Here is a 14,186-nt window from a genome sequence, read left to right as displayed (position 1 = left end):
GCGCAGGCTCAGCAGCCCTGGCTCACGGGCCCAGCCGCTCCGCGGCATGTGGGATATTCCCGGACTGGGGCACAAACCCCTGTGCCCTGCATCGGCAGGCGGACTCTCAACCACTGTGCCACCAGGGAAGCCTGATCAGTGATCTTTGATTTACTATTGCAAAAAGATTATGATTTGCTGAAGGCTCAGATGATGGTTGCATTTTTTAGCAATAAAGTTATTTTAAAATAAAGGTATGTACTTTTTTAAAAAAAGATACAATGCTATTGCACACTTAATAGATCACAGTGTAGTATAAATATAACTGTTATATGCTCTGGGAAACCAAAACATTTGTGACTTGCTTTATTGCTATATTTGCTTTATTGCAGTAGTCTGGAACTGAACCTGTAATATCTCCGAGATATGCCTGTAGTTGTTTTTCAAAATTTTCTTGGTTATTTTTGTGAATTTTTTCTTCCTGATAAGGATCATCTAATTTTATAAAAATTCTGCTAGGTTGTTTATTATTATTATATTTAATTTGTAGATTAAAAACTGACATCTTTATGGTAAATTAGCTTCCAATTATTTATAAGACATGACAAAGTACAGCAACTCAATTCCTTCCTTTAAGGCGTTCCAAACCAGTAAAGTTATTCTTTAATGGCCAGTGTAGCTCAATGATTTGACCTTCCTAAATATGAACTTTTCACATATATTTGTTGTGTTTTGTAATATAATTATCATCACCATGACACCTATATCTCTTATTCTCTTTGTTTTAAGCTCATGTATATTTATTTTGATATCCTGTTGGTATAAACTTGGGTATATTTCTTTCTCCTTTACATTTTCCATCATGCCCTCCAGTTTCTTTGTTACCACCCTGTGAAACCTTGCCCACATTCTCCTCCTTATTACTCTTCAGTTCCATTCCAAAGTCTGGTATGTGAGCATAATTACTCTTATCCCTCTTGCACAAATCTCCTTAGTCTGTTGGATGACTCTCAAAGGATTACTTTAAGGTTTTGGCTTGAGCTGTGTCCAGAGGCACAACAGCTATAAGATCCTGCTACAAGTTCTACCTGGCTCAGAAGAAAGGGAAAATATCTATAAGCAGGATATTATAATTTTTACTGACTTGACCAGTTGAACATTTTAAGATAATATTAAGTACTTATGTAAAGATTAAAAATTATTGCAATAAATCTGATTTAGAATTAAATAACTAATTTGTGAATAGATTATAAACTGTCATCACTGTTATTTCCACTGCATTAACCAAATTTATAGGATCTTTGCCTTTCCTTTTACTCTACATATTTTCCCAGAATATTAAGATGGTCTCCTGACCTCCCATCTTTTTCCTTTTTAAAAAATTATTTATTTATTTATTTAGGCTGCATTGGGTCTTCATTGCTGCACACAGGCTTTCTCTAGTTGCGGCAGGTGGGGGCTACTCTTCGTTGCGGTGCGAGGGCTTCTCATTACAGTAGCTTCTCTCGTGGAGCACGGGCTCTAGGTGCATGGGCTTCAGTAGTTGTGGAACGTGGGCTCAGTAGTTGTGGCGCATGGCCTTAGCTGCTCAATGGCATGTGGGATCTTCCTGGACTAGGGCTCGAACTCGTGTCCCCTGCATTGGCAGGTGGATTCTTAACTGCTGTGCCACCAGGGAAGCCCTTGACCTCCCATTTTTATTTTTTCTGTTAACAATTCATTCTTTCTTGCTTCCATCTAGTGAGTACAGTATGATGAAGACAGTTTAAATTTTCTCTATAGATTCAAGATTTTGAAGAGCTTTAAGATCATCAACTTGAAGGTGACTGACCCAAATATCAACATATTTTCAGCCTGAGATAGTTATTGTGGCACAAAGTATATGGATATATTATTACCTTATTATTTCTGCTAGAACTTTTAGTAATATTTCCTTATGTTTTAGTATGGAACTGAACACTTTCTGATTTAATGTGAATTTGGGTTAATTCAGTTTGCGGTAAATTGACAACAGGCATAATTGGTTTTAGTCAAAAGGCTGAGGATTCATTGATTCATTAATAATTTTTATAGGATTAGGAATTTTACTTTGTCTATAAGTCCAGCAGATCATTTCTGGTCCGTAGAAGTTACTGGTTTAATTTTAATGTTTTTAAAACCATATTCAGTTATTTGTAAGGATGTTTTTGTTTATCTATAGTTGAACACAAAGTACCCCAATATTCATTTGCTTGAAACAGCAACAGTCATTTGTTTTACCCAGAAATCTGAAATTTGGGCAGGGCTTGGCAGGGAAGCTTATCTCTGCTGCAGGTGGTGTCTGCTGGGATGGCTCAACTTGGGCTAGAGGATCATGTCTAATAGCTCGCCCACTTGGCTAGCAAAGTGGTATTGGCTGTTGATTCCTCTTCACATGGGTTTTTGTGGGGCAGGCTGGACTTCCTCACAACATGGTGGCTGGGTTCCAAGAGAGAATATCCCAAGAAACAATGTTCTAAGAGACAAGAAGTGGAAACTGTTAGCTTTTTAAGGTCTGAGCCTGGAAATATGCATAGCCTCACTTCCATATTATATTGATCAAGGTGTCACAGGACTAGATTCTAGGAATAGGGAACATAGACCTCCAGCCCCTCATGGGAAGGAGGAGTGTCAAAGGAATTTGGAGCCATGTTTTCAAACTGCTACAATAATATGGGAGTTTTACTATTCTTAGTTGATAAAGTTAATTTGCTTCAGGAGGAGAATAGTGTTAGTACTTGGAGTCAGCAATATGATTCTTATTCAGATACTATTTTTACTGCAAATGATTTCTTTTTATCTTTTCACCATTAAGACTTTTTGAAGAGTATATTTTGAAGTATTAAAAAAGTATTTGTAAGACGTCTATGTAGAAAACCACAAAACTTTGATGAAAAAAAACAAAGAAGATCCTAATAAATATACATGGATAGGAAGATTCAATATTGTTAAAATGTCATTTCCTCCCGACTTGATGTATAGATTCAGCACAGTTCCAATCAAAACCCCAGCAAGCTACTTTGTGGATGTCAAGAAACTGATTATATACTGGAAGGCAAAAGACTCAAAATATTCAATATAATAGTGAAGAAGAATAACAAAGAGGACTGACACTAACTGACTTCAAGATTTAGTATACAGCTGCAATAATCAACACAGTGATCAGCAAATAAATCAATGGGTAGAATTGATAGTCCAGAAATAGACTAGTCAAAGATAGGTAACTGATCTTGGAGGAAGGAGCAAAGGCAATCCAGTGGAGAAAAGATAATCTTTTTAATAAGTGGAACTGGAACATAACCACATGCCAAAAAAAAAAAAGAATCTACACATTGACCTTACACCTTTCACGAAAATTAACTCAAAATGGATCATGGATCTAAATGTAAGAAGCAAAACTATCAAACTTCTAGAACGTAACATAAGAGAAAATCTAGGTACCTTGGTTTGGGGCTGAGTTTTTAGATACAACATCAAAAACACCATCCATGAAAGAAAAATATAGATGAGTTGGACTTCATTAAAATTAAAAGCTTCTGCTCTTTGAAAGACACTTTAAGAGAAAGAAAAGCACAGAGTTGGAGACAATATTTGCAAAACACATCTGATAAATAATTTTTATCTACAATATACAAAGAATTCAAAATTCAACAATAAGGGAAAAAAATTCAATTTAAAAATAGGCAAAAGATCTGAACAGATACCTCACCAAAGAAGATATGTAAATGGAAAATAAGCATATGAAAAGGTGCCTCAACATCATATGTCATTAGGGAATTGAAAATTAAAACAACAATGAGATGCCACTACACACCTATTAAAATAGGTAAAATCCAAGAAACTGACAACACCAAACACTTGTGAGAATGAAGAGAACAGGAAGACTCATTTATTGCTGGTGGGAATGCAAAATGGAACACCCACTTTGGGAGACAGTGTGGCAGTTTTTTACAAAGCTAAGCATAGTCTTAACATATAAGCCATGAGTTGAGTTCCTAGGTATTTACCCAAAGAGTTGCAAACTTATGTCCTCACAAAAACTGCACGTGAATATCTTTAGCAGAAACAACCCAAATGTTCATCATGAAATTAATGGATAAACAAATGTGTATATGCTTTTGAAAGTTGTAACTCCTTAGATTTTTAAAGAAAATCAGATTATGAGTTGAGTAGTTATTCCATAGCATTTTCATAGGGAATTATTAAAACAAACTAGAACTATAATCAGTTCCACTTATTAGAATCACATAGACTCTTCAGTAGAAAAAGAAGAGAGGAACAAGTCCTCATTTTACACATTTACAAAAGTGAAATCGAGATGCAGAGACGTTAAGTGATTTGCTCATAGATACAACAGTAAGTAGTAAAATTCAGAGTTAGAAATAAGATCTCTTAATATCCATTTCCAGGATACCTCATTGTCTTACAGGAAACTTATACAAAAAAACTAAATAGAATAAATTGTTTGTATACTCTAATAATAATTGATTAATAACAGTCACAGCCCTTTGGGCTCAGAATTAAGATTGACACTTAAGAAACTTGGAAATGTGAACAGACCAGTTAAAACAAATGGGTAGATAGCAAGGCAAGTTCATGAAGCAAACAAAATTTTTAAGTTTCTGAAAAATGGGTACTAGGGACTTCCCTGGTGGTCCAGTGGTAAAGAATCCACCTTCCAATGCAGGGGACATGGGTTTGATCCCTGGTCTGGGAATTAAGATCCCACATGCCACAGGGCAACTAAGCTCGTGCGCCACAACTACTGAGCTCGTGCGCCTCAATGAGAGAGCCCACGTGCTGCAAACTACAGAGCCCATGTGCCCTGGAGCCTGCACACTGCAACTAGAGAAGAGAAAACCTGCACACCACAACTAGAGAGAAGCCTGTGTGCCATAACGAAGAGCCTGTGTGTGGAGACAAAAGATCCCGCACTCTCAATGAAGATCCTGTGTGCTCCAACTAAGACCCAATGCAGCCAAAAAAAAAAAGGGGAACTAAATAGCAAGATAAAATTACCATTTATTTACTAATCATTACATATTAGTCATTTCTGTATGTACACTTAACTTCCTAGTATTATGATACATGGCCCAATAAAATATGATTATTAATATTTGTTGGCTGTTGCTAATAATGCTGCTATGAATATTACACATTATCTGTTTGAGTCCCTCCTTTCAGTTATTTTGGGTATATACCCATAAGTGGAATTGCTGGATCACATGTTAATTCTGTTTAGTTTTTTTAGGAATTGCCATACTGTTTTCCACAGCAACTGCATTTTACATTCCCACCAGCAATGCAGAAGGGTTCCAATTTCTCCATATTCCACCAATGCTTATTTTTTCCTAACCATCCTAATGGGTATGAAGTGATATCTCATTGTAGGTTTGACTTGCATTTCCCTAGTGATTAGTAATGTTGAGCATCTTTTCATGTGCTTATTGGTTATTTGTAGATCTTTAGATAAATGTGGCTTCAAATTCTTTTTCCATTTGTAATTGGGTTGTTTGTTTTTTTCTTGTTTGACTTCCTCCTTTGAAACTCATTATTCCTGTGTACCGATTTGTAGGAGCTCTTTTACTTTTTTTTTTTTAGCCCTGTTGCGCAGCTTGTGGGATAAAACCTGGGACCCCAGCCGTGAAAGCACTGAATCCTAACCACTGGACCGCCAGAGAATTCCCTACCTATTTTGGATATTGATCCTTTACTGTTTTGTGTTGTAAAGATTTCTTGTTTGTTACCTTATTATTATTATTATTTTTTTGTGTGGTACGTGGGCCTCTCACTATCGTGGCCTCTCCCGTTGCGGAGCATAGGCTCCGGATGCGCAGGCTCAGCGGCCATGGCTCACAGGCCCAGCCGCTCTGTGGCATGTGGGATCTTCCCGGACCGGGGCACGAACACGTGTCCCCTGCATCGGCAGGCGGACTCTCAACCACTGCGCCACCAGGGAAGCCCTACCTGTCTTATTCTTAATTTATAGTATTTTGGTTTAGAAGTTTTTTTGTAGTAGCTTCTGTCATTTTTTACTTTATGCTTTCTAGGTTTTATATTTTGTTTAGTAACGTTTTTGTACTCTAATATGACTAAAAATATTTTCTTTACTTCTTCCACTTCACTGTTGTGGTGTTCTTTACAGGCTAATAAACAAAAAGATATTTGCTATATAGTTCATATTTAATCTAAAATTAACTGTAGATTATATTTTGTAGGTATAATTAATTAAATGCTGTGTTTGTAATTGACTCTAGATCTCTGTTGCTACCTTAACTATCTAGAATTGGAGGAAAATTTTTCTCCACATCTGAGGTTTGTTTTTTAAGAATTGCTGTCTCTGTGTTTCAGGAGTAGCTACTTAGCACATGACTTAATATATATAACCCATATGCACATATATATACGTATACATATATACATTATGTGTTTTTTACTTAGGCAAATTTTTCTGAAATAAATTATATGTGAATATATTGTTTCAAATAATAAATAAGAATTTCTACTTATAATTTCTTTGCATTCTAGCCTATCTTTTTCTTACAAAAAATTTTTATTTTATTTTATTTTTAAAAATTATTTATTTATTTATTTATTTTTGGCTGTGTTAGGTCTTCGTTTCTGTGCGTGGGCTTTCTCCAGTTGCGGCGCACGGGCGGTGCGCGAGCCTCTCACTGTTGTGGCCTCTCCCATTGCGGAGCATAGGCTCTGGACGCGCAGGCTCAGTGGCCATGGCTCACAGGCCCAGCTGCTCCGCAGCATGTGGGATCTTCCCAGACCAGGGCTCGAACCCGTGTCCCCTGCATTGGCAGGCAGATTCCCAACCACTGCGCCACCAGGGAAGCCCTATTTTTATTTTTAACTCTTCTGGTAATATTATTTTACTTAACATCTTTTGTCTTTTATTGTGTTGCCTTTTACATACAGGCTGATAAAAATATAAGCATAATTTTTCATCTGTGTATTTGTTTATAATAGTTATCTGTTTACAGAAAATGACATACAGCTTCATTCTTGTGATTAGTTGGAGATCAATCTAAAATTATTAAAATATATCTACCATTAAAGTATATATACTTTAACATTTTAAAAAATTTACTTTGGGTTACAACTAATGTACAATAAGATTTTAACATACAATTTAAAAGAAAATTGTTTAAATCAGTCAAACCTACTGTATAATTTTAAATTACACAGTTCGTGGATTACAGAGTTTTAATCTAATTTCCACTATTTTGATCTAACACTTCTATTCATTAGAGGAATTAGGTACTTCCATTTTCTTGAAATATAGCTATATTTTCTTTTCCTTTTAAAATATTTATTTATTCGGCTGTGTCGGGTCTTAGTTGTGGCATGAGGGATCTTTCGTTGTGGTGTGTGGTCTCTGTGTGTGGCATGGGGGCTCTAGAGCACGCAGGCTCAGTAGTTGTGGTGCGTGGGCTCTCTAGTTGTGGTGTGTGAACTCAGTAGTTGTGGCCCACTGGCTCTAGAGCACGTGGGCTTATAGTTGTGGTGTGTGGGCTTAGTTGCCCTGCGGTATGTGGGATCTTAGTTCCCCGACCAGGGATCGAAGCCGCGTCCCCTGCATTGGAAGGCAGATTCTTACCCACTGGACCACAAGGGAAGTCCCTACATTTACTAATACTTCTAATATTTCAAGTTTTCCTGAGTTCCCTTATCATTGCCTCACTTTTTTCTTGCAATATATGGATTTATTTATAAATACTCAAAATGTTCTTATTGTCATATTATTGCTCTTAGTGATTTCCAGAGTAAATAGATTTTAAAAGGTACTTAATTATACTTCTTTAGTATTATAACAACTAGAACATATATTTTAACTGTTTGTATAAATAATTTAAAATAATATCCATGTAGGTGTATTTTGTGTGGATAGATTTCTGAGCAAGGTATTTATAGTGATAATGGATTGTATTAATTAGGGGAAATAATTGATATTTTTAAAAAATATATGTTCATGAAACAAAGCCTTTTGTATTATGAGTTATCTTTATGTTATTAGTAGGTAGATTTTCTATAAAACTGTGTACAATGTAGCTGTTGAAAGTTGAACATTTGGCATGAAGTTTTGCATGATTATTGCTGATTATATTGCATTAAATAAAAGAATTGAATACTCTATTCAGTTGGTTTGGAAACTCAAGTCAATTGTGTATACTAACTTACTTTCTAAAGAGAAATCTACATAGGATGGTTTAATATTTTGGAAAATTCTAAAATGCTAAATTGTCACAATCATCGATGGCTATTGCATTCATTAGTATAAACTACAGTGTGTACATGAAATAAAAAAAATCTGTTAGCTTTTCATAATTTCCTTGGGGTGAGAGTGGGACCATGCTAATACAAAGGAGTTAGATTCTGTGCTGATTTTATTTCTGACTTAATATTTCTATTTCAGCTATTCAGACTTTATTCAATTCTGTGAATGGGTCACAGGATTAAACTAATAACATTGGTTTAAATGATCATGCAAATCATTCCTATTTAAACTTTTGTTTTGAAATTAGAGTGAAGGAACTTTTTGTTACCATTATGTAATTAAATTCTACAACTTTTACTTTAGTCCATTAAGAATATGATGGAGATTTTTCTTTTTCTTTCTGATGCCATCATTTAGGAATCAGCATTCCAGAAGTGTTGATATAGCTTTGCATTTTTCTTCCTTGTAATGACAAACTAGCCAGTGTGCATTCATAGAGAGCAGAACAGTTCTTGTCACTGGCGGCCCTTCTATGACAGAGAGCCTATAGACTGCCATAAAGTACAGCCTGTTGTGAACTGTCAAGTGAGAGTCTGCCAGAAACTCAGCAGACAGAACTAATTGGGGAGAAAAAGGATTTTTGTGCCCTCTTCTATTTCTTTCTATTCTTTTTGTTTTATAAGACAGATACTGTTAAAGTAGCTGGTTTCTGTAAGATTTGTCTGCCTCTCTTTTCTCATTGCATGGATCACTTTTTAACTTAAAGTCTTTCACTGCAGGTCGCTGAGCACTTCCACATGGAGGTTGGCACAGGACCAAACTCGAGACATGCAACTCATAACGGTTGATGAAAAATTGGTAAGAATTCTCTACTATACACTGCTAGGATTCTGCCTTCAGGGTTATTTTTGTATAACAGATTTTTCAGATGGTGTTCTGGGTTCTTCTAGGAAAAGTGTATATAAATTTTAAGAAGAAATAATCATTACAAAAAGATAATTTGTGTTAAGCATTTTACACAAATATATACAAACATTAAAATTACAAAAGGCTTCCATTTTTGTGGCATTTATAAGTAGAAATCAATATTTTTATTTTTGTAATGAATATATTATTTTTAATTTTCTCAGTTACACTCCTGTTTAAGTTGTAAGAACTTACCAGTACTATCTAAAATTAAGTATATTGGGTTTTCTGGAGCCAATTATTGTAATTGTTACTGTGTGTATATATGTGTGTGTACACACACACATCCTATTTCTGCATTATGCATGAGAGATTACAACTAACAATACATGAGTAAGGTTCTTCTGTTAATCAGCAGCAGATAGAATTTTGGTCATCGTCACTTATAGAATTTTTCAGTGTGTGGTGTTACTTTAGATGCAACTTGTTATTTATACCTATATTGTACAATGGCATAAATTTTGTAAAGTTTCTAAGACTTCTAGTAAAAATGTGTAATCATATAAACATGCTTTTCATTTTATAGCTGGTTTACAATGATCAGATATACGGGTATGTTTCTTGACTACTCTCTTTCTAATTGTACATTCTTTTGTCACTTAATTTTCAACCTGTAAACATAATTTAAATAATGGGTCACACTTAAGTTTCTGTTTGCACCATTAAAGATATAAATAGATAAATAAACAGATAAGTACAGACAATTTGGAAGGCTGGTTATGCCTCAGACTGCTTGGTTTTGTCTTTAAATTATCTCTTAGATCTGCCTCCTGACCTTGCCATCATCCTAGTCAAGGCTACCATCATTTTTCACCTAGATTGCTGCCCTGTTTCTTAATTGATCTCAGTAGATACTTTAATCTTCCTCCAATTCACTTTCCACAGATAACCAGAATAGTCTTTTTAAAATGCTGGTTGTGTCATCCTTTTGTGTAAAATCCTTTGGTGTTTTTTACTGACCTGAGAGTAAACATTAAAATCCTATCATGGCCTTTGAGGTCTTGTGTGATTTAACTCCTATCTTTCTAAGTTTATCTTGTGCTTCTGCCTTTTACACTCTGTGCTTCAGCCACAGCAAGCCTGGAACTTGCTGTTCTTCTTTCCTGCTTCAGGGCATTCAGATTTCAGTTAATTATGCCCAGCTGCCTTTTACCAATTCCCTAGCTCTTCATCCAGGTACCATCTACCTGTTCATCAAGTGTTAATCAAATGTCACTTGCTGGGAGTTCCTTGATGGTCCAGTGGTTAGGACTCCATGCTTCCACTGCAGAGGGCCCAGGTTCGGTCCCTGGTTGGGGAACTAAGATCTTGCATGCCACGTGGCTCAGCCTAAAACCCCCCCAAAAAACCAAACAAAAAACCCAAATGTCACTTGCTTAGTCAAGTATAAGAGAAATGAGACAGGTGTGTGTGTGTGAGAGGAGGAGGATTTACACATGCCACATGTTCAGTAATTAATGAGGGTACTATTATTTTACCTTTTCCAATGACCATCTCTTTTAAGCCCCAAGAGATTACTTTCTTGTTCCAGTATTATGAGGTTTACTGTCTATAATAAAGTTTCACATTTTAGAGAGTTTGTTAGTAGCACTTGTAAGTTCTTTTCTTACTATTCAGTTTGCAAAATGAATAAGTCAGCCAGCAATCTATTGCTCTAAAAAGGTACTATGAAGCATACCAGAGAGGTATACAGACTGCTTTGAATTTTGTGTTTTTAATGATATCCCCTAAAATCAGTTGTATAGTTTTAATGAATTTTGTTGCCCTTTTTAGATTTTCCCTAGCTTTGTTATGTCTTCCTTGAAGTATAGTAGTCAAAATGTCAGTGTGATAGTCCAGTTGAAATCAGTTGAAGTCTTATGTATAATTATTCATAGTTCTTCTTTTTTTTTTTTTTTTTTTTTGCGGTACACGGGCCTCTCACTGCTGTGGCTTCTCCCATTGCGGAGCACAGGCTCTGGACGCGCAGGCCCAGCGGCCATGTCCCACGGGCCCAGCTGCTCCGCGGCACGCGGGATCCCCCTGGACCGGGGCACGAACCCGCGTTCCCTGCATCGGCAGGCGGACCCTCAACCACTGCGCCACCAGGGAAGCCCTATTCATAGTTCTTGAAGTGATACTTAATATGGATAACTGAAACCCATAGGTAATTTTCAAACCTAAGTTTTTGCCATTCAATTAGTTTTATATTAAAATGAAAGTATTAAGTAATCAGATAGGTAACATAGGGGTTATAGCCAGTAGGGGTTTCATGTCTTCTTGTTCCTACACACTGTTGGATGGAGAGTTTAATAAGTAGCATAACGACAAGACCAGGGGCTGAAGGGTACTTCCAGAAATATTGAGCAATTGGAGTTAATTATGCTTGCATTTTGAACAAAAAATGATTCTAAAAATGTATATATCAACATTAATGATAAAAATATTTCAAAATGTGAAGTAAATCCTCATGAGTGTTTTAAAAGGAGATGTGGAAACAGCATTTTAATGTCACTATTATATAAGGTAAACCTATTTGTTAACTTAGTATACCATTTTTATTAATTACTCAACACTACTGTTATAGACTACTGTTATATTTGTATCTGAAATTGGATAGAAGCTTGAATCTTAATTGGAAGGTAAGGGAACTAGCTATTATGATTTCTATTGAACACTGTTATATAATATATTTTTAAAATTAATACAGGTATGCCTATTAAAGCCCAGTGATTAAGCATATGGACTAAACTTAGTTGGGGACCAATTTCAGTGGTTATTCTAGTTTTAGAAAATGGATCTTAGGAATTTAAAACCAAAGGATAACTTTAGATGTTACCTAGTTATATTACTTCATCAGGTTGTTTTTCATCTAAAAAATTGTTTAACATTTTATTCAGGAGAATAATTCAGGGAATTCAGTTAGTAATAAACTAGATAAAAGCTGAACTGCTGGAGGGTGAGGGTTGAGAACATGAGGGAAGAAGACCTGTAAGTCTTCCCTAAGACATGCTCCTCTCGGGACTTCATAGAGTGAGAGTTGGAAGGATAATTTAATGTTCTGCCCTTTTTTTATTGGCCTGAACAACTGGTTCTTAAACTTCTGTTTTAAAAATTTCCAGCTGATTCTCATTTCTTTTGAGGCTGCTCTTTATGTTACTGATCAGTCATAATTATTAGAATGGTGTTTCTTATGTAGAAAAAAATAGTCTTTAAAACAAATGAAGGGGCTTCCCTGGTGGCGCAGTGGTTGAGAATCTGCCTGCCAATGCAGGGGACACGGGTTCGAGCCTTGGTCTGGGAAGATCCCACATGCCGTGGAGCAACTGGGCCTATGAGCCACAACTACTGAGTCTGCGCATCTGGAGCCTGTGCTCCGCAACAAGAGAGGACGCGATAGTGAGAGGCCCGTGGATCGCGATGAAGAGTGGCCCCTGCTCGCCGCAACTAGAGAAAGCCCTCGCACAGAAACGAAGACCCAACACAGCCAAAAATAAATAAATAAAAATTTTAAAAATATATCAAAAAAAAAAACAAATGAAGATGGAATAATTGTATATCCAAATGCAAAAAACCAAAAAATAACAAAAAACTTCATTCATACCTTGCACTATACTTAAGAATTAACTCAAAGCCCTAGATGTAAACTCATAGTCTGAAATATAAAACTGAAAATTGTAAAACTTGAAGAAGAAAATGTAGGAGAAAATCTTTGTAACTTTGGTTTGGATAAATAGTTTTTAGCTATAACACCACAGCATAATTTATTTTTAAAAAAATTATGAAGTTGGACTTCTTCACAAATAAAATTTTCTTTCAAATTGCTTTGAAAGACATTGTTAAAAGAATGAAAAGACAAGCCATAGGTTGGGAGAAAATATTTGACAAACATGTTATCTGATAAAGGAATTGTATCTGAAAATAAATCACTTATAACTAAATAATAAGATATTAACTTAAATAAAAATGAGCATACACTTTACCCAGAAGATACTCAGATGGGAAATAAACGCATGAAAAGATGCTTAACATCATTAGTGATTATGAAATTGCATATTAAAACTACAATGAGCTCCCACAACACACTTATTTGAATGGCTTAAAAAAACTGACCATACCAAATGCTAGCAAGGATGCAGAGCTACTAGAACTCTCATAGGAATGCAAAATGGTACAACTATTTTGGAAAATAGTGTGGCAGTTTTTTATAAACATATGCTTACCATATAATTCGGTAGTCTCACTTCTGAATATTTACCGAAGTGAAATGAAATCTATGTTTACACAAAATCCCGCATGTAAATGTTTTTAATAGCTTTATTAATAATTCCAGTAACTGGAAACACTCTGTCAGTGGATTTCTGCACACTGATTAGGAACAAACATGCTTCTTATTAGCATGCTTATTAGCATGCTTTATGCTAATAAGAAGCCAGACTCCAAGGCTACGTACATACTGTGTGATTTCATTCATTTGACATTTTAGAACAGGCAAAACTCTAGGAACAAAAAACTGATGAGTGGTTTTCAGGATTGGATGTGGGAGGAGGAATTAACTATAATGGGCATTAGAAAATTTTAGGGGGTGATGGAGGACTGTTCTATATCTTGATTGTTGTGTTGATTTTTTGGTCAAAACCGGTATTTTTTGTGATGCATTTGTTAGAAAAAACAGAACTGTACACTATAAAGGGTGGGTTTTACTGTTCATCAGTTTTTTTAAAGGGAAAAGGTTGTTTCTTAATTTGGTGCTAAGCTGTTTCTTTATAAATAATGTCCATTGGTTCAAGATCTGCCCTTGGGCTTCTCTGGTGGCACAGTGGTTAAGAATCTGCCTGCCAATGCGGGGTACACGGATTCGATCCCTGGCCTGGGAAGATCCCACATGCCGCCAAGCAACTAAGTCCGTGCTCCACAACTACTGAGCCTGCGCTCTAGAGCCCAAGAGCCACAACTACTGAGCCTGCATGCCACAACTACTGAGCCCACGCGCCTAGAGCCTGTGCTCCGCAACGAG

At 36.0% G+C, this 14,186-nt stretch overlaps 1 protein-coding gene across 1 annotated transcript in view; it reads left to right on the top strand.

Moving 5' to 3' along the window:
• NDUFS4 (NADH:ubiquinone oxidoreductase subunit S4) overlaps positions 1-14,186 on the top strand; it is a 117,699-nt gene that overhangs the window by 35,566 nt on the left and 67,947 nt on the right. The window contains exon 2 of the mRNA XM_082836812.1: positions 9,004-9,082. Coding sequence (XP_082692938.1) covers positions 9,004-9,082 — 79 coding nt within the window. The remainder of the gene's footprint in view (positions 1-9,003; positions 9,083-14,186) is intronic.

The sequence above is a fragment of the Leucopleurus acutus genome, assembly GCF_964270905.1.
Source record: "Leucopleurus acutus genome assembly, chromosome: 3".
In the NCBI taxonomy this organism is placed as follows: domain Eukaryota; kingdom Metazoa; phylum Chordata; class Mammalia; order Artiodactyla; family Delphinidae; genus Leucopleurus; species Leucopleurus acutus.
Note: the sequence above shows the minus strand (reverse complement) of the source record. Positions and strands in the feature narration are given on the sequence as shown.